Source organism: Symphalangus syndactylus, chromosome 6 (genome assembly GCF_028878055.3).
Source record: "Symphalangus syndactylus isolate Jambi chromosome 6, NHGRI_mSymSyn1-v2.1_pri, whole genome shotgun sequence".
NCBI lineage: Eukaryota > Metazoa > Chordata > Mammalia > Primates > Hylobatidae > Symphalangus > Symphalangus syndactylus.
Window position 1 is genome coordinate 46,541,193 of NC_072428.2, and position 19,989 is coordinate 46,561,181.

General features: G+C 40.7%; 1 protein-coding gene across 2 annotated transcripts in view; it reads right to left on the reverse strand.

Annotated features, from left to right (window-relative positions):
* Positions 1-19,989, reverse strand: part of SWAP70 (switching B cell complex subunit SWAP70) — an 87,367-nt gene that overhangs the window by 4,780 nt on the left and 62,598 nt on the right. For both annotated transcript variants that reach the window (XM_055282442.2, XM_055282444.2), the window contains 6 exons: positions 19,416-19,562; positions 18,172-18,280; positions 14,962-15,143; positions 9,370-9,477; positions 7,372-7,538; positions 142-340 (listed from right to left, as the gene is read on the reverse strand). In XM_055282442.2, coding sequence (XP_055138417.1) covers positions 142-340; positions 7,372-7,538; positions 9,370-9,477; positions 14,962-15,143; positions 18,172-18,280; positions 19,416-19,562 — 912 coding nt within the window. The remainder of the gene's footprint in view (positions 1-141; positions 341-7,371; positions 7,539-9,369; positions 9,478-14,961; positions 15,144-18,171; positions 18,281-19,415; positions 19,563-19,989) is intronic.

Here is a 19,989-nt window from a genome sequence, read left to right on the forward strand (position 1 = left end):
AATCTCCCTCTTTCTTCTTTCTTAGAGCTAAGCAAGATTCTTAGTACAGCTTCATATTGGCAGCTAAGCAAATAATTCTATTATTGAGAAACGTTTTTCAAAAATTTAAATATACAAGTTTGCAGGGCCAAGTCTCATTACCTCGTACTGCTCAAGTGCTTGCTTCCGTTCTAACTCAAGCTGCTCCAGCTGCTCCATGGCCTCCTGCAGGGCCTGTTCCTTCAGGACACGCTGATTCTCCAACTCCTGCTTCTCCGCCTCGGTTGTCTGAATGGCCTGCTGCTGCTCCAAGTGCCACTTTTCTAGTTCAGCCCTCTTGGAAGACTCTTCCTCCAACAACCTACAATGTGGAGGAAAGCTCCAGATCAAATCCTGCCCAGGTCACCACCCTGACCCAGCAGACAAGGGAAGCATTTTAGACAACAGAATATTTGAGATCATCTAATCCCCTTCTCATTCCACCAGGAGGAAAGCAGGAGCCAGAGAAGCTCATATTCACAAAGCTGGTAAAGCAGCCTATATGTCCTGCTCTAAGCTCTCTCAGTTTCACCCGTTTGTGAAATAAAAAATAGCATTTATCCAGAGTTTAACGTGTGCCAGGAACTGGCCTAAGAGTCAAGTGTATTTTCTCAATTAATCCTCACAGTAAATTTAGGTGCAGTTACTCATATTTTAGAGATGGTGCAAGTGAGACACAAAGTTCAGTGGCCTGTACTAGGATCATCCACCTGCCAGGTGGCAGGGCCAAGATTTGAAATTTGCCTGGTTGCTACAACATGAAAACATTTTCATCTAGTAAAAACCTATTACCATGGAAAAAGCTGATAATGAAGATGAAGAAAGGAGTTAACACAGACAGAATAATAGAGATACTATTTATTGAACAATTGCTACATGCCAGGCCTTTGCCTCCATTATTGCTAATCCCCTAACAATCCTGAAAGGTAATATCCCTACATTACAGATGAAGCAATGAAAAACTAAAGGGTTTAAAAGCATGTTGCATAGGTTATAATGGATTTTAACCCGGGTCTGTGTGACTCCAAAATAACAGGAATACCTATCTGGGAATACCCAGCTATGTGGTTGTTTAAATAAACTAACAAACAGCCAAAACCTGCATTAAAGTGTATATAGTGTCGTTCAATGCCAGCTCAGGACAGGACAAGTATCTAGTGGCTTGAACACCAATATTATGGTAACAAAGTAAAGTCACATGACTGGTCAGTTACTACTACCTGCCAGCATCTGCTCTTATAAAACTAACAACAAAGGAAATAAAGTAACAGACTACACCAACACCAATTTCCAAATTCCCTCTACAACTTCCTGCAAGGTTGTTATTCAACTCAGCTCCAGTACTCTAGGTGATGGGCTACTACTCGTTGCCTCACAAATTGGGCCAGTTTATTTATGGGCAGCTTCAATTCTTATGAAGTTTTTTCTTATACTAAGATGAGCTCTCCCATCCACTACCCTAGTTCCACAAAGGAAGTATCTACTCCCTCTTCCCTGTGATAGCCCTTTAGCAACTGGAAGGCAGCTTTGTTGCCTGTTGAGAACATCCTTCTCTAAGAAGACCACCTCCAGCCTTAACTAATGGGACCCAGCTTCCAGACTCAATATCCTTCTTTGGAGACACTGAGGTCTCCTCAGATGTCTCTTGGAGTTTGATGTACGCAACAGAACACGACACTACAGATGTCGTCTGACCAGTGCAGAGTTTTTTTTTTTTTTTTTGAGACGGAGTTTTGCTCTTGTTGCCCAGGCTGGAGTGCAATGGCACGATCTCGGCTCACCACAACCTCCGCCTCCCGGGTTCAAGTGATTCTCCTGCCTCAGCCCCCCGAGAAGCTGGGATTACAGGCACGCACCACCACGCCCGGCTAATTTTGTATTTTTAGTAGAGATGAGGTTTCTCCATGTTAGTCAGGCTGGTCTCGAACTCCCAACCTCAGGTGATCCGCCCACCTCGGCCTCCCAAAGTGCTGGGATTACAGGCGTGAGCCACTGCGCCCAGCCCAGTGCAGAGTTTATTCACTCAGTTGATGTGTATTTTTTATGTACCTTCTATATGCTTTTCTAGGCACTGGGGATATAAGAATGAACAAGACTGGATAGGTCTGTTTTTTCATTCTAGTGGTAAAAGTATGGAGGGGGAATGGACATTTCCAGGTGATTAGGCTGCCCAGCCTCTGAACTCCTTCACGTGTCTAGGGGAACTGCCACAGTAAAAGTCTTGATGGAAAGTAGGGCTCATTTCCCACTATAGAATCACAGGCCAGACACCTGCCCTCCCACCCCTTGGCAGCTAGGGTATGGTGGAGGCACAAGCTGGGCTTGGCTACGTAGATGCTCCTTCTGGAACTTTGACTCTGAAGCAACTGGCACAAAGAAGCAGAGCCAGTAGAGAATTCATCTTGCCAGTGGCAGTAACATCCAGTGTTGAGTGACAGCAGGAGCAATGGTACTGCTGATGCCTGGTACCAACATGGGCGCCAGCGGCATCCTCACTGGACTCTTCCCATGGCCTGGCTTGGGCTGTAGTTGGGGCTGCTCATCCCCCTGTGGTTCCTGCCTGTGTTCAAGGCCTGGTCACCTGCCTTGCTGTGGAACTGGCAAACTATTTAAGAAACTTTCAACAAATTGTTTTATTGCTTTAGCTAATACAAGGTGGTTTCTGTAGTTTGCAAGCAAGACTCCTGACTAAAGACTTTAGTGCCTCACTCTTTTTCTGTGTATCAGCTTCCTCATTTATCAAAAAAGGAATAGAAACTACACCTACCATCAAAGGTTTATTAGTGTATTAAATGCAATAATGCACATAAGGTACTTACATGCCTACCACACAGCAAGTACTGGTAGGTAACAGCTCATATTATAGAGGGACAATTATCTCATTTGCTCTGGACACTTCACATTCATTAAGGCTGCCTAAGAGTGTATAGGGTTTTGGCAACCACATTTCAGGGAAATGAAACTGTAGAACTTTTCAAATGAATTTCTATAAAGCCAAGTCTCCTGGATCCTGTACTTGTTCTTTTGATATGTTAAATTAGCTTCTTGGTCTTAAAACCATCATTCTAGCCTGTCAACATCTTTTTTTTGAATGCTTATTTTTACATTCCACACATTATATATCTTCCCCGTCTGCAAATGAGATAAAGGAACAGAAAGCAACACACTCTGAGTGACTCCCAAATGCTAGGCATTACTCTAAAACACTCTGCATGCATCATCTCATTTCATCCTCAGAACAACCGTATAAAGTTGGCCATTCTCTCAAGTTACATGGCTAAAAGTACCAGAGCCAGGAATCAAACCATGGCCTCATTCCAGAGCCCAGTCTCTAACCTTCAAATATATGAAAAGTGTTATATCAAATGGAAGAGGGACTGTTGTTCCATGTGGCCCCATTGGATCCAATCATTCATTCACTCAAAAAATATTCCTTGGGTACTTACTGTGTGCCAGGTACGAGTTGCTGGGAATACAGACACGACTAAGGTGTACTCCTGGGTGTTACAGATCAAAAGTGGGTAAGAGTTACAATAGGACAGATTATGGCTCAGCCTCAAGAACTTTCCAATAACTCAATTTTTCTTAAATTTTTTTTCGTTTTTTTCTTTTTTGAGACAGGCTGGAGTGCAGTGGTGCAATCTCCGCTCACTGCAACCTCTACCTCCTGGATTCAAGTGCCTCAGCCTCCCGAGTAGCTGGGATTATAGGCATGCACCACCATGCCCAGCTAATTTTTGTATTTTTAGTAGAGACAGGGTTTCACCATGTTGGCCAGGCTGGTCTCAAACTCCGAGCCTCAAGGGATCCGCCTGCCTCAGCCTCCCAAAGCGGTGGGATTAGAGCGTGAGCCACCGTGTCCGGCCAATAACTTGAGTTTTCTACATTTTAAATGCACAGTTTTCTTCTGAGTTCTCATTCAGAAGAGGCTAGATCACCTTCAGGATTACACATAAAAAAATAAACTTCATAGCACAAAGGGTGACTATAGTCAATCATAATTTAATTGTACATTTAAAACTAACTAAAACAGTATAGTGGACTGTTTGTAAGACTAAGGATAAATGCTTGAGGTGATGGATACCCCATTTACGCTGATGTGATTATTACACATTGTATGCCCGTATTAAAATATCTCATGTACCCCACAAATATAAACACCTACTGTGTACCTACAAAAATTAAAAGCTAAAAAAAAACTTCAATCGTAATTTTTAAAATTACAAGATCTGGCCAGGCGCAGTGGCTCAAGCCTGTAATCCCAGCACTTTGGGAGGCCGAGGCGCGTGGATCACGAGGTCAGGAAATCAAGACCATCCTGGCTAACACGGTGAAACCCCGTCTCTACTAAAAATACAAAAAATTAGCCAGGCGTGGTGGTGGGCGCCTGTAGTCCCAGCTACTCAGGAGGCTGAGGCAGGAGAATGGCTTGAACGTGGGAGGCGGAGCTTGCAGTGAGCCGAGATCGCGCCACTACACTCCAGTCTGGGTGACAGAGCGAGACTCCGTCTCAAAAAAAAAAAAAAAAAAAATTACAAGATCTACGTGTTTCAAGCTAAAGTTCTTGTCTTTCATTTAAACAATTTACTATAAAAAGTTTCTCTTTTTTTTTTAAGACACTGTCTTTTTAAGACACTGACAGAGAAAGAACTATCCATTAGAAGAATAATGAGATTCCAAATATTCCACGAATGACTAGCTGTTGCTTTAAGAAAGGAGTGAGAAAAGTTAACTGAGCAGCCTTTTACACAGGCCCTTGGCGTAAGATTATGTTCATTTCATTAGTGCCAGTTTTCCAACCCAACTCCAGCATGACTTCCCTTGTTTTTTCTATCCAGAAAGGCCTATCCTGAGGAGCAAAGAACAAATCCTCTCTGCCAATCTGACAGAAAGTCCCTCTGAATCAGGCACAGCCTTCAGTGACTTCAGGAAAGAGGAACACACTTCACTTAAAAATGACCACTAGGCCGGGCGTGGTGGCTCACGCCTGTAATCCCAGCACTTTGGGAGACCGAGGCAGGCGGATCACGAGGTCAGGAGATTGAGTCCATCCTGGCCAACATGGGGAAACCCCATCTCTACTAAAAATACAAAAATTAGCCAGGTGTGGTGGTGCGCGCCTGTAGTCCCAGCTACACAAATGGAGGCTGAGGCAGGAGAGTCGCTTGAACCCAGGAGGCGGAGGTTGCAGCGAGCCGAGATCATGCAGCTGCACTCCAGCCTGGTAACAGAGCAAGACTCCATCTCAGAAAAAAAAAAAGGGGCTGGGGGGGGCAAATTTGTCCATTTCAGTTCCAAAAACTAAGTGAAAAAAAAAATTTAGAATAATAAAATAGTTATATTCATAAAATGCCCTTTGCACATTAAGAAAAAGTTAAATTTGTGTGCAGTACTTTCAGCATATTAGATCAGAGCTGTATGTAGAAGTTACATGTGGATTCAAAAGGTTGAAACCATTTTGCTATTGCTTAAATCAGAATGTGCAAAATAATTAGCTGGAGTTTTCTGTTGCTGTTTTGTGTTTTGAGACAGGGTCTCATTCTGTCCCCCAGGCTGTAGTACAGTAGTGCAAATGCAGCTCACTGCAGCCTCAACCTCCTGGACTCAAGTGATCTTCCTGCCTCAGCCTCCCAAGCAGCCTTTTTTTTTTTTTTTAAAAAAAAAAAAAAAAAGATGAGGTTTCACCATGTTGTTCAGGCTGGTTATAAACTCCTGGGTTCAAGTGATCCTCCCACCTCGGCCTCCCAAAGTGCTGGGATTATAGGTGTGAGCCACCACACCTGGCCTAGCCAGAGCTTTTTAAATAACAACACTCATGTCTGGCTCCTATCCACACATATTTTGATTCAGTAAATTTAGAGTGAGGCCCTAAATGTGTATTTTTCAGAAGCTTTGTAAGGTGATTCTGATATATAACATTGGTTGGAAAACCACTGGCTTCAATTATCCAAAATTATCCCTTATTCAAAATATCACTCATTCTATAAACACTAAATAACTAAGACTAGTATTTCTAGAATTATCTGGTTCCCTCTGTGATCTAGTCTCTGCTGTGTCATAATCAACTTCCCACAAAACTGCAGTAATACATATAGCATATTTCACCTGTGAATTCTCCGCACAAAAACAATCTATAAAACTCTCAACATGGCTCAAATTATGAGGTGGCTCAAAAAATGTTGAGTGTCATGTAGAACGTCACTCTGGACGTCACTTGGCACTCAAACATTCCCACAGAGTGAATCTTCTGCTAAAATCACTGCCCAGTGGCACTGGAAGGGAGTTCCAAGAACCTGATAAACCTCACAGTGCAGTGAATGTGTACCTGCGGGGCCTATAAATGCCTGGCAATATGCTACATGCTTAATTTTCTATTTAGAAAATAATTTTTCCTTAAAAAAATTTAAATTTAAAATCTAAATTTCCAAAACAATTTATTTATTTTTGAAGTCACTTTTGGCAAAATATACAACTAAAGATGGCTTCTTCTTTCTCTTCCTATCTAAAGATTAAAGAAACATCTTTTGCTGCTCCACATGTAAAATGGCAGCCATGGAAAATCTACCCCAGCTCATCTCATAACTGCTACCCAAAACAGGGGGTCAGAGATCAAAGACTGGACCATGTGCTGCTACTGTAGTGAATACTTTTTAGTGTTGTCTCCCATCCCAGACATCTTAAAGAATGTAAATGGGGCAGCAAAGTAGAAACTGGCAGAGGATAGGCTCAATTTTTCCCTTTGGGAGTCTTCATTTTATTTTGTCCTCCCTGCTGCTATGAAGGCCCAAAATTGAGAATTTTCATCTGCGAACATGACTATCATAAAGTTCTAAGGGGAAAAAAAATACTAGGTTTCAAATACTTTTAAAATTAGGATTTCAAGTAGTAATTACTGAAGGAATGTTACCAATTTTGAATGACCAAATAGAAACTGCATATTTCTTCCTTATTCCTCAAAACCTGACGGCAACTTTGGCCTGAACAGGCCCCTGCCTGCATACCAACGGCCCTCTCTGGTCTGGAGCATGTTGAAGATGCCAAGCTCTCATGAGAGCTAAATCTGGGTTTGTGGATTTTCTCAAATATGACTAAGGGTACCTCATCAAACATACCTACCAGACTGCTCTTAATTATTTAGCCCCAGAAGCAAGGGTTTCCCAGCGCCCCAGAATGAAAAGAAACACTCCAGCCGGTCGAGTCTCCACGGTCTCTCTAATCTGGACAGCACCTCGAACTCAGTCACAGCCAGAGCAGAGACACTTCTCCCTCTCTACCAGAGTGTCAGTCATTCCAAGAAACTGTATTAGCCCAGGCAAAGTACATAAAGGCAAAGTCTGCAAACCAATATGGCACCTGGCCTGAAGCTTCCGCACCGTCTCTTCATCTTGCCGGGCCTGTCTCTCATCTTCAAGAGCCTCCTGCAGCTTTAGGTACATGTCTTCCAGCTCCCGTACTCGCTGTAAATACTGTTCCAGTTCAGAGGACTTTTGAGCAACCTGTTCTTCCATCTGCTGTCTGATCTGTTGGTATAAAAGGGTCTTGTTTAAATGCAGGTTGATTCTTTCTCAGGGAAAGCCTCCCCTCCACCTGAGGTGTTGCCCACAGCTGCAGCCTCAGCCCATCAGGGTGGCAGGACCCTGTCCTTCAATCCTTGAACTTAAAGATGGAGGAGATGAGGGCACCACACCCAATCGCAATAGTGAAAAAGTCTGGGAAAAGCAAATTATAACCCAAATTATGTTCTGCCCTGCTGTATTTTCCATCCCTTCCACTCCACATTTTAAGACTCAAGTCAAGAAAAAAATGTTTCCTTGTGTAATTTCTCTCTAATTTCCTTTCTGTCTTAAAGTCACAAACTTTTTACCAATAGGGTCTTCTTCTAAAAGAAACGAACCTTTTCCCAGTCAGAGCAGTGGAGTGTTACACTAAAGAAGGAAAGGTCAGCCAGCATGGGATTCCTCCCACACTTCCCTGGCTGCCTCCACTCCCTGGGGCATCTCCAGCTCTAGGGGAACTCAAGCATTTCAGTTAATCTGTATAAGTTAATGGTTTTTCCCTTCTGGATTACAGAGTTTTGAATCCCTGCCTTAAAAATTATAAGACAAGAACATCCTAAATATAACAAACACATTAGCCTATTTCTCTGCAATTGATAAAATATTTTCACTTGCATTAGCTCACTCTGTCCTCGTAAGAGTCATGAGAGAGCATGTGATAATCCTGCACTTAAAGAAGAGAAAGCCAATGTTCAGTAGAAGGACCAGAGAGGAAACAAGACCAGACATTCTGGCTGTTTCTCTACGTCACATTTGCCTTCCTCTTTTCTCTCAAACCACAAACACATCTCTTTCAACTCTAAATAACAAAAAGTGACTAGAGGAAATGTCACATGCATCTATTTAGGCACTGGGCTCAGCACTCTCTGACACAGTATCACTCAATGTGAGAAGACCTGTGTTCCAGCTAACCAGCTAACTACCTAAGACAACCTGGATCTTGGGTCTCTTGAAGATGGAAGCCTCTAGGATGAACCAGAGCTGCCAAGAGCAACAAATCAGAATCTAGATGTTCTTACAATTTCAGGATCTCACCCCCGCCATCCTTGCTTATTACAGAGGAGAAATGGAACCTATGCTTACTTCTTCCATAACTATTTATTTTCCAAATCAGAACTGTTTTGAGAATGAAAAGGAATGTTATTAATAATTATACCAGAATGGCAGGGACTCTCCCAGGCAAACCAGGAAATATAGTTACCCTAACCAAGCATTTATCACATCATTCCACAAATTTTTTTTTTTTTTTTTTGGAGACAGGGCCTTGCTCTGTCACCCAGGCTGGAGTGCAGTGGCAAAATCACAGCTCACAGTAGCCTCGAACTCCTGGGCTCAAGCAATCCTCCCACCTCAGCCTCCTAAGCAGCTGGAACTACAGGCATATACCAACAGAGGCCTGGCTCATTCTTTTTTTTTTTTTTTTTTTTGTAGATAATGCCCAGGCTGGTCTTCAACTCCTGGGCTCAAGCAGTTCTCATGCCTTGGCCTCCCAAAGTGCTGGGATTACAGGAGTGGGCCACCGTGCCTGGCTCCATAAATTTCCACTTAGGAGTCTTGAAAACAAGGTTTATGTCTTTTGCCATTACATCTTTGGCACAGTGCCTGGCACATAGAAGGTGCTCAATAAACAGATAATGAATGAATGAACAAACATGCAACTTCCCCTACAGCCCATTCCAGGTCAGTAGGAAAGCCAAGCTGATGACATGCCTCACTGTAGCCTCCAGCCCTTCCCTGTTCCCACCGACCCAGGCTGAGCTACTGCAGCTGCTTTCTCCAGCTACGTGACACTCACAAGCTTCTCTCTTTCCAGCTCTGTGCTGAACCTGGCCTGAAGTTCCACTTGAGTCTGAAGGCGTTTCTTTTCCTCTTCTGCTGCACGAGATGCTGCTTCCTCCAGTTTCTAGCCAATCAAAAACCCATCCACAGAAAAGCAGGTGTTAGAGTAGAAGTACATTAAGGAGAGAGAGACAGTCATACTTAAGTACAGGAAAAGCCAAACATTCTTAACATTCAATAAAGATAATAGAATAAAAACTTTTAGCTCCATTAGAATTCCAGTCTAACAATCTGCTGAGTCAACATACAAAATAAATTAGGTAAATGAAAGACTGTTGATAAGCCTGAACAACATTTTGCAAAGAAAGTTTTAGTATAGTCATTGAATTAAATTCACTTGCGATTGCATTCATGAGATTTTTATTTATTTATTTGAGACTGAGTCTTGCTCTGTCGCCAGGCTGGAGTGCAGTGGCATGATCTCAGCTCACTGCAACCTCCGCCTCCCAGGTTCAAGTGATTCTCCTGCCTCAGCCTCCCCAGTAGCTGGGAGTACAGGCGCACACCACCACGTCCAGCTAATTTTTGTATTTTTAGTAGACACGGGGTTTCACCATGTTGGCCAGGATGGTCTCGATCTCTTGACCTTGTGATCCGCCTACCTCAGCCTCCGAAAGTGCTGGGATTAAAGGTATAAGCCACCATGCCCAGCCACATTCATGAGATTTGACAGCTATTTCTTGAGCTCTTTCTGTACAGTTTTGTCATCTTATACATTATTCCTTATAACTTTTACCAGAAGCAATTTCTAGAAGGGTGGCATAAGGAGCTCCACAGACCCTTTCCCCAGCAAAACAACCATAACTGGTGAAAATTATTGTTAAAAAAACAAAACCTTTAAAAGTCTCTAGAAATTATGCTAAGGACATTCTAAAATGGAGAACATTTATCTAAGAAAATCTAACTCTCAGTAAGAACCGTGAGGGTCTGTGGCATATGATGCACTCCCTCCCCTCCCCCACAGTGTCAGTGAGAAGGAAGCTCTTCTCCTGGCAGATGGAACCCCAAACAAGGGTTCCCCTCCCCTCAGCTCAAGCCTAGGGCTATGATACCTTCCTGGGAGGGGCAGGCTGGCTGCCAGAATTTCTCTTTGTCCCCAGCTGCATGTTGCAGAAACTTTATTCCAGGCAAGAGTGGCTGAGAATTAAGAGGAGGCCAGTAGCTCCATGAGAACAACACACTAACCCACAGACCAGCTAAAAGTGTTGTTGGTCGGTTGGTTGACTGCTATGAGGTCTTGCTATGTTGCCCAGGCTGGTCTCAAATTCCTGGCCTCAAGTGATCCTCCCACCCTGTCCTCCCAAAGTGATTAACAGGTGTGAGCCACTGCTCTTGCCAGACCAGCCAAATGTCTGACAGACAGAACTAGAGAAAGAGACAGCTAAGAAGAGTTCTCATGTAGTAGGAACAAGTCTCAAAGACTGACCTTAAAGACTACATGTAGGCCTGAATTTAAATGATCTCAGACTATGAGGCAATTCAGGTTCCAGGGCATTATGGAGAATAACAGAACAAAATTAGTGAACTCTAACAGCTGTTGGTGTGGTACCAACAGAGGTGGAAAGCTTAAATGAGAGATCAAAGAAAGACACTCAAAGTGAGCCCTGCAAAAATCAGGGTCTTCGCAGGGTGACTGTGTTCCTGTCCAAGCCTGTGCCTCTGAGGAGCAACAGTCAGAAGCTTCACACTGTGAGGAAAACAAACTTCACTGAAATAGTCCAGCCAAGACACTAAAGAAATAAAGGAGCAAACAACAACAGGCCCCTGGGTAGAGCGGTGGAATCAGAATCCAGAGTTGCTACCACACATTATCTAAAATACCTAGTTTTCTACAAAAAATTATGAGACATGCAAAGAAAAAGGTAAGTATGGCCCATATACAGGGAAAAGGCAGGCAACGGAAACTGCCTTTGAAGAGGCCCAGATGGTGGATTTAGCATATGAAGACTTCAAAGCAGTTACATTTTATGCTCAAATAACTAAAGGAAACCATACTTAGAGAAGTAATGGAAGGGATGACAATATACCATCAAATAGAGAATAACAAAGAGATATAAATCACAGAAAGAAGCAAATGGAAATTCTGGAAGTAAAAAGTCCCATAACTGAAACGAAAAATTCACTAGAGGGACTCAACAGTATATTTGGGCTACAAGAAGAATCTACTAAAGATAGATCTATAGAAATTATGCAACTGGAAAACAGAAAAAAAAAAAGAAAAATGAACACAGCCTTAGAGAAATGTGGGACACCATTATGTGTACCAACATTTGCATAATGGAAGTATCAGAAGAGGGAAAAAAAAGTAGAAAAAATATTTGTGGCTGAAAACTTATCCAGCTTAAGGCAAAACATTAATCTACATATTCAAGTTCAATATACTCTAAACAGGATAAACACAAAGAGATCTACACCCACATACACCACAGTAAAACTGTTGAAAGACAAAGACCAAAAAATAATCTTAAAAGCAGAAACAGAAAAATGATTTACTACACACAAGGGAACTCCTGCAAGCTTGACAGCTGACTTCTCATCAGAAAATTCTGACTAGTTCTCACCAAAATATTATAAATAGAAGTACAGTGTGACATTTCTGGGCTGGAGCACTGCATTGCCAAACCCTAGAACACTTTTTCTTCCGGCACAGTGAATAGCAACACTCAAGATGGCGGCTGGTCCATCAGCCTGGATTTCATAATTACACACTTTGTCCCAGCATTCCCACTTCTGAGAATTCATTCCCCAGAGATATCAGAACATGTATGAACACATATACAATGACACAGGTACAAGATTATTCCCTACAGCATTACCTATTAAAACAAAAGATTAAAACAACCCAAATGTTCACTAACAGGGAATGATTAAGTAATGACACAGTTGTATAACAGAATACAGCCATAAAAAAGAATGAGGTGACTCTCTTTATACTGATATGGAAAGATCTAAAAAATATATTAAGTGAAATAAACTAGAGGCAGAACAGTAACACTAGTATATACTTTTGTGTGTTTAAAAAATGGGAAAATAAGAATGTATATATTCATATTTCCTTACCTTGGGCAAGGTGTGGAAATTCATAAGTGGGGGAAGGGGAGGAAATCTTTCACAGCTGCCTTTTTATATTTGTATATTTTTGAACCTACACAAATGATTATATTTTTTAAAAGAAACAAAAGTAGAAATAAAAATTTAAGTAAACCCTTTAAGTAAATCTATTAATTTATAAAAACTACCATGATTTCTTATTTCTTCTTCTAATTAAAATGAGGCCTGTTAAATTTTAAGAAACCCACAGATATGTAACCTAATTCCAGATGATTAGAAGATTCAGCTGGGCATGGTGCCTCATTCCTGTAATCCCAGCACTTTGGGAGGCTGAGGTGGGTAGATTGCTTGAACCCAGGAGTTTGAGACTAGCCTGGGCAACATGGTAAAACCTCATCTCTATTAAAAATACAAAAAATTAGCCAGGTATGGTGGTGCACACCTGTAGTCCCAGCTACTTGAGATGTTGAGGCAAGAAGATCTCTTGAGCAGGGGAGTAAGCATTGCACCACTGCACTCCAGCCTGAACAACAGAGCGAGACCCTGTCTCAAAATAAATAAATTTAATTAAATATTCATCTAAGCTGTGTTTTTCTAAGAATGCCTCCATGAAAAAATTGGAGAACTGTGTTTATTGACAAGAAAATCAAAGATTACTAAGCAATCTATAAGAATTTTTCAGCACTTATCCAAGAATCCTAAATCAGTCTTTTAAATAATTCTATAAACCTAGGTAGTGGGAAAGCTGTCTACATAGGTCTACAGCTTGCTAACACCAGGCATGCCTTCTTCACATTATACAGAGCAGAACACTACATGCTCCTGGAAGGCAGAGTTTAAAAGTTAAAAAGGGCATCGATGTATGAATCTCAAATGTACAATGCTAAGTCAAAGAATCCAGTCTTAAAATGTACATTCTGTATGATTCCATTTATATGACAATTTGGAAAATGCAAAAATACAGGAGCAGAGAATTGATCAGTGGTTTCCAGGGGTTAGGGATGATGGAAAGATCTGAATAAAGAATATAAAATGCTCCAAAATCCGAAACTTTTTGAGCTCTGACATAATGCTCAAAGGAAATGCTCACTGAAGCACTTCAAATTTCGGACTTTTGGATTTGAGAGGCTGAGGCAAGAGGATCTCAACTGGTAAATACGGTATATAATGTAAACATTCCAAAATCCAAAAAAATCCCAAATCTGAAACACTTCAGGTCATAAGCATTTCGGATAAGGGATACTCAACCTGTATTGGCAATAATCTGTCTTAACCTGGGTAGTATTTTCATGCGTATTCACTGTATGATTATTTGTATATAAATATTTCATATTCTCCTCTATAGGTACGAGCTATTTTATAATTTTAAAATTATAAAAAAGGACACCAAGTTCTAGCTCCCCGCCATTCCCTCATAACACCCACTTTTGATGTGTGCACAGTGGAAGTAAGCAGCAGCAATCACATACGGCAGGTGCTCAGCGTAACCTTTAAAAGGAATTTTTACAGAAAATATATTGCAGCACAAAGAGGCAAGATGCAAGACTGTTTCAGGGGTGGGAGGCAGTAAGAAATGAGGAGCTGCTTTTAGAAAATAAGTGTGTGATAGTAATAACTTTTTCTAAGATTATATATATGCCCATGCAGCTCCTAAGATTATAAAAGCATTCTTAAAAATCTTCATGAGTCTACTCTACTCAGAGGAAGTTCAGCACACAATGTGGCATTTCTATGGGTTACCAAGGGAGAACCCCACTAGGTATGTGGAGTCATAGATTATGAGCCACCCCCATATCCCAGGGCAAAGTTTTTACACAGATGTGCATGGAAGAGTCCTTGAGCTTGTGGTTAGCAGGTGCTCATTGATTCAAGGCAGACAGACTTAGCCCAAAAGTGTCTCAAATAAAGACCATACCCATATACTGGGGACTCACTACCACCCCTGGGATCACGACATAACTGAGGAAGTGTTCCCAGTGAATATCAACTATCTCATATAGCATATGGTACTTGACCTCCTAATCTTGAGATGGAAGGAAAAGCTGACCCAGACTGTATCTTTAACTCCAAATAGTAAGTAAAACTAACAGTTCTAAAGTAAGAGTCTTCCAAGGTACTCATGAGTGAAGATGGGAGGTAAGGAGAATACTAAAAAGCAACACACCTTGCCCAGGTCACTAAAAACAGCCTTGACATCCTCAAGGGAATGAAATTTCCCATCTTCTTCTGATGAAATTCAACTGTGCTCATTATCATTAAAAATATTCCTTCCTAGCCAATGAAATGTTTCTGCTGCCGAGATCAACATAGTTTCAGGGTTAGGAAAACCAGTGTGTCTCATTTGATGGTCTGGAAACACTTCTGAGAACAGTTCACCACAAGTATCTCCCTAAAACCGCACTACATTCGTCTTGGTAGAACCAACGCCCCTAAGGAAGGCACGATGGCTTCTGCAGGGGAATGAAGGGCCCTCTCCCAGCCCAGCGCCCATTCCCACCTTCCGCACAGCCTCCAGCTCCTGCTGCTTGCTTTCGTTGGCGGCCTGGAGCTCCTTCATTTGTCGCTCCAGTTCCTCTTGTTCAGCCAGCTGCTTCTTCCGGAGTTCTTTCCGACGCTGGCGGGCTTCTTTGTGTGGTGGAGGGCTGCCCAGCTTCAACAGATGAATAGTAGAATGAATGGCTGTAAAAGGTGTAGGAGGAAAAAAAAAATGGGGAGATATTATTTATTCTTTGTAAGCCTACTATGCAAATGGCACAGTGGGAAGAAAATGAGACAGGGAGCCAGAAGGCCCAGTGTAGATTCTGATTTTGCCACTCTGTAGTGGTGTGACCCTGAGCAGTCACATAAGCTCTTGGTTTTTTTTCAGAGCTCCCCTCAAGAAATAACCTCTTGCAGCATCAGTTTCCACATCTCTAAAATGAGAGAGATGATCTATAAAGTCCTTTCTCGCTCCAAAATTCTGTAACTGTATCTGTGCTCAGAAACACTTGATCTGGGAATATTGCACACATTTTTAAGAATTAATGACAATACTTTCAACTCCTTTCTCTATACTTTTCAAAAAGCCAAACAAGATTAAGACACAGTAAGGACAGAGATTCAAATTTCTGATATCTAACTTGCAACCTACTGTGTTTAGTTGGCCTATCATCTATGCCTTATGCAACCCCTTCCTGAGATAACAGGTAACAGCAGCTGTCATTTATTTTAAAAATAAAATAAATATATCCTTTACATGCATTATCTGTTACACAACATCTGATTTTTCTTTTGATATTTTAAATTACTTAAATGTAATTTCTTGAATAGCTAATACTTTCACATTGTTCAAATTCAAAAGACACACAGGGAAGTCTCCCTCCTACTCCTGTCCCTCAAGTACTAGATTGCCCTCCCCACTAGCAACTAATGCTAATGGTTTCTTATGCATCTTTCCTGAGACAGTATAAGCCTATACAAATAAATATGTATATATGTCTTCCACCTTCTTTTCACACAAACGATGGCATAACACACTCTTCTGACCCTCAGTTTTTTTTCATTTAATCTATCTCAGTTCCCAGTATCAATACATAAAGTACTGCATGGTACACCAAAAGTACTATACATGAAGTACTGTATGGTACACCACTGTGCAGCTAAACCATAACTTATTCAACCATTTCCCTATTAACAGATAGCTAGATTGTTTGCAATCTATGTCATTTTGAAAAATGTGTGAGTATATCTGTCATTGTCTATTTTCTAATCCTCACCACAACCCTGGAAAGAACGCACTATTATTATCCCCACTCCACAGAAAAGAAAAGCAGTTACAGAATCTATAACTCAACCCAAGAGACCCAGGAAAGAGCATTCAAACCAGGTGCATTTGCCTCGAACTCTTAAACCACATCAAAAATGACTACATTCTCCAATATAACATAATTTTATCTACGTCTAAGAATATAATATTCAGAATCTCCTTTCAGGATTTTTTTTAAAAAGCCCTCTTATATTGCATTTTATTCTTTACTAATTTTGGAATAATGGAACAACTTTAAAGTTATTCATTCACTACGGAGCCATAAAAAAGAACAAAATCATGTCTTTTGCAGCAACATGGATGCAGCTAGAGGCCACTATCCTAAGCAAATTAACGCAGAACAGAAAACCAAATGAATGTTCTCACTAATAAGTGAGAGCTAAAAACTGGGTACTCACGGACATAAAAGTGGCAACAACAGACACTAGGGACTACTGGGATGGGAGGTAGAGAGGGGGGAAGAGGTTGGAAAACTCTAACTGTTGGATACAATGCTCACCTCCTGGGTGATAGATTCAATCGTACCCCAAACTTCGGCATTACACATATACCCATGTAACAAACCTGCGCATGTACCCCGATTCTAAAATAAAAGTTGAAATTTTTTTTAAAGGTTATTAATTCAAAAGTTTGTGTTCTTCAGTTACCCAAAACTAGTGATTTCTTGTGGGAGTAATGGATCTTGAAAATCACTTGAAGTATTAAAAAACTATTGCATAATTCCTCTTTTCTTTTACATATTACCTCAAGCTCAAGATGGCCACTTTAAAATTCTTCACAGTCCTTAAAGGGGAAAATTCTATATTCTTCAAATAATAAGTAAAACCTAAAGTCTCTAAGATATGGAATCAACCCAAGTGTCCACCAACAGTTGTAGTGTGTGCATACACACATATACCTTGGAATACTACTCAGTCATAAAAAAAGAATGAAATAATGTCTTTTGCAGCAATATGGATAGAACTGGAGGCTATCATCTTGAAGTATTTCTTGAAATAACCCATAAACAGAACATAAACTACTACATGTTCTTAAGTAGAGATGGAGTTTCACCGTGTTAGCCAGGATGGTCTCGATCTCACACCTCTGCCTCCCAAAGTCCTGGGATTACAGGCGTGAGCCACCGCACCCGGCCTACGTGTTCTTATTTATAAGTGGGAACTAAAAAATGTTACACATGGACATAGAGCAAGGAATAATAGACACTGGAGACTCAGAAATGTGGGAAAGCAGGAGGCCGGCAAGGGATGAGAAATTACCTAACAGCAACTATTCGAGTGATGGTTACACTAAAAGTCCAGATTTCATCACTACACAATATATCACTGTAACAAAACTATACTTGCAACCCTAAAATCTATTTAAAAAGTAAATCTCCCATTTATAATTTACCCAAGGTTCATTATGCAAATAAAACTAATGAAAACTTTGAGAGCTCATCTTAATTTGTTTTTCTCTCAGCTACTGTATCACATGCAGAGATAACTACAGACAATGAGGAAATAATGCCTTAGCATCCTTCATGAGATTCAAAACTAGAAAGTCAGAGCTCTTGGCCAGGCGTAGTGGCTCACGCCTGTAATCCCAGCACTTTGGGAGGCCAAGGCAGGCGGATCACAAGGTCAGGAGATTGAGAGCAGCATGACCAACATGGTGAAACCCCGTCTCTACTAAAAATACAAAAACATTAGCTGGGCATGGTGGCTATAGTCCCAGCTACTCTGGAGGCTGAGGCAGGATAATTGCTTGAACCCAGGAGGTGGAGGTTGCAGTGAGCCAAGATCGTGCCACTGCACTACAGCCTGGGCAACAGAGCGAGACTCTGTCTCAAAAAAAAAAAAAAAAAAAAGAAAGTCAGAGCTCTCAAGTTATATCATGGCAAACAATAAAAGATCACCTTACCTTGAATCCACTCCTGTTTCTTCTTCTTATCTGAAGCACTGATTTCAAAAGTCTTATCAAAACATTTTACGAGAAAAAGGCATTTCTTTCCATCTTTGTCAGGCAAGGACTAAAACAGAAAGCAAAATTAGTTCTTCAAAATTTTAAGTATTTAAATGAAATTCAATTTGAATTATTTATAAAAATGAGCTGAAACTTAATGTCAATGAAAAATACCTATAAATGCATATTACTGATTTACTAATGCTGTTCTCTAAGCACATTACTTGTGGTAAAAATGACCCCAGTTGGTATACTACATCTAGACTGGTAAAACTATAAACACCTGATAGGATGCCATGCATTGGGATTTCCTGAGTATAGCAGCTCTTATCCTGAGCACCTCCCTTGCAGGAATCCTGGAAGGTACATCTGTGATGATGTTACGAGAGGTATTAACTCCTATGGGATATGAAGCACCTAAGCCAGGGTGATTCCTACATCTACTTAATGTGGCTTTCTCTCCTTGCACTTGGAATGTTGTGGCTGGCAACCCGTGGTTTCTGTCCTATATGTTTATGAGTAAACTGGCCTTTGGTAACCTTCTAGATCTCCATGTTTAGTTAAATCTAAGCAGACTCCTTCATGGGCATCATACATCTCAAGACATTATTATTCACTAAAATACATTATAGTTTATGCATGAGATTTCAGGTATTTAAATGTTCTTCAACATGTACAGACACGGGGACAGTTCATATAAAAATTAAAAACTCAAAAATTTATGTTCTTGAGAATTTCACTTCTTTAAAGAATTAGTACCTATGAATAAAGTGTCCTGAAAGTCACCCAAAGTATTCAAAGACAATGCTTACATCTTCTTTTATTTCTTGCACTCAGAATGTCCCAGATTTTCTGGCATATTCGTGATTCCAAATATTGTCTTACTGAACTTTTTTTTTACTTTATTATCTCTTTTATGACTCCATTTTATTCAATAAATGATTCCTTAAATGTTCCAATAAGTGATTTAATCCTTATACTTTATTCACAAGTATAAGGTTGAAAATAAATTCACATTAGAAAAAAAATTTTGTCAGCTATCTTTAATTTTTGGTTCAGAAACCATGGCAACTGTATGCCTATATTATTTTGGAAATGTAAATTTGGGGATTATTTTCGTCTAGGTGGAAGAAGGTGAGAAGCTACTTCAGCATCAGGGGGCAGCACGGGGTAATCACGCAAAGAAGTAAGAATAGACTCACCTCTACACAGCAATTTTCATCCAAGAGAATGTCTCCTTTCTTATCCTTCAGATCCTCACTCACATAGTAAGAAATTATGTTGGGTTTTAGTACAAACCATCGCTCAGTCCAGTTTTTCCGTCTGTGGCCCTTTTTCATCATGTAACCCTGTGAAAGATTAAATGTGATATAAATTCTTGTCTTTTTATTTGGAAGAGCTGACATCTCTTCCTTGATATACTTGCCTACTCCATTATTTGATATATGGTCCTGAAAACATGAACACCAATTGTTCTTGGACCCTCTGAGAATCTACGGAGGGGCATTACACCCAGTCGTGCAAGCATAACCAGACAAAAATTTGCATATAATTTCAGACACGTCAGAGACAAACCCTCCCCAAAGTGATATGCAGATAATAGAATCCCCTTGATATTAAGTAGCATTTGAGATTTTTTTAAAAATCATTATCTTTTAGAGATACCTATTGAAATATTTATAAACAAAATAAAATACCTGAGATTTGCTTCAAAATAATACAGGAAAGGTAAAAGTAGGTGGGGTAGGAGTAGCCACATGTTGGTGGTTACTGGAG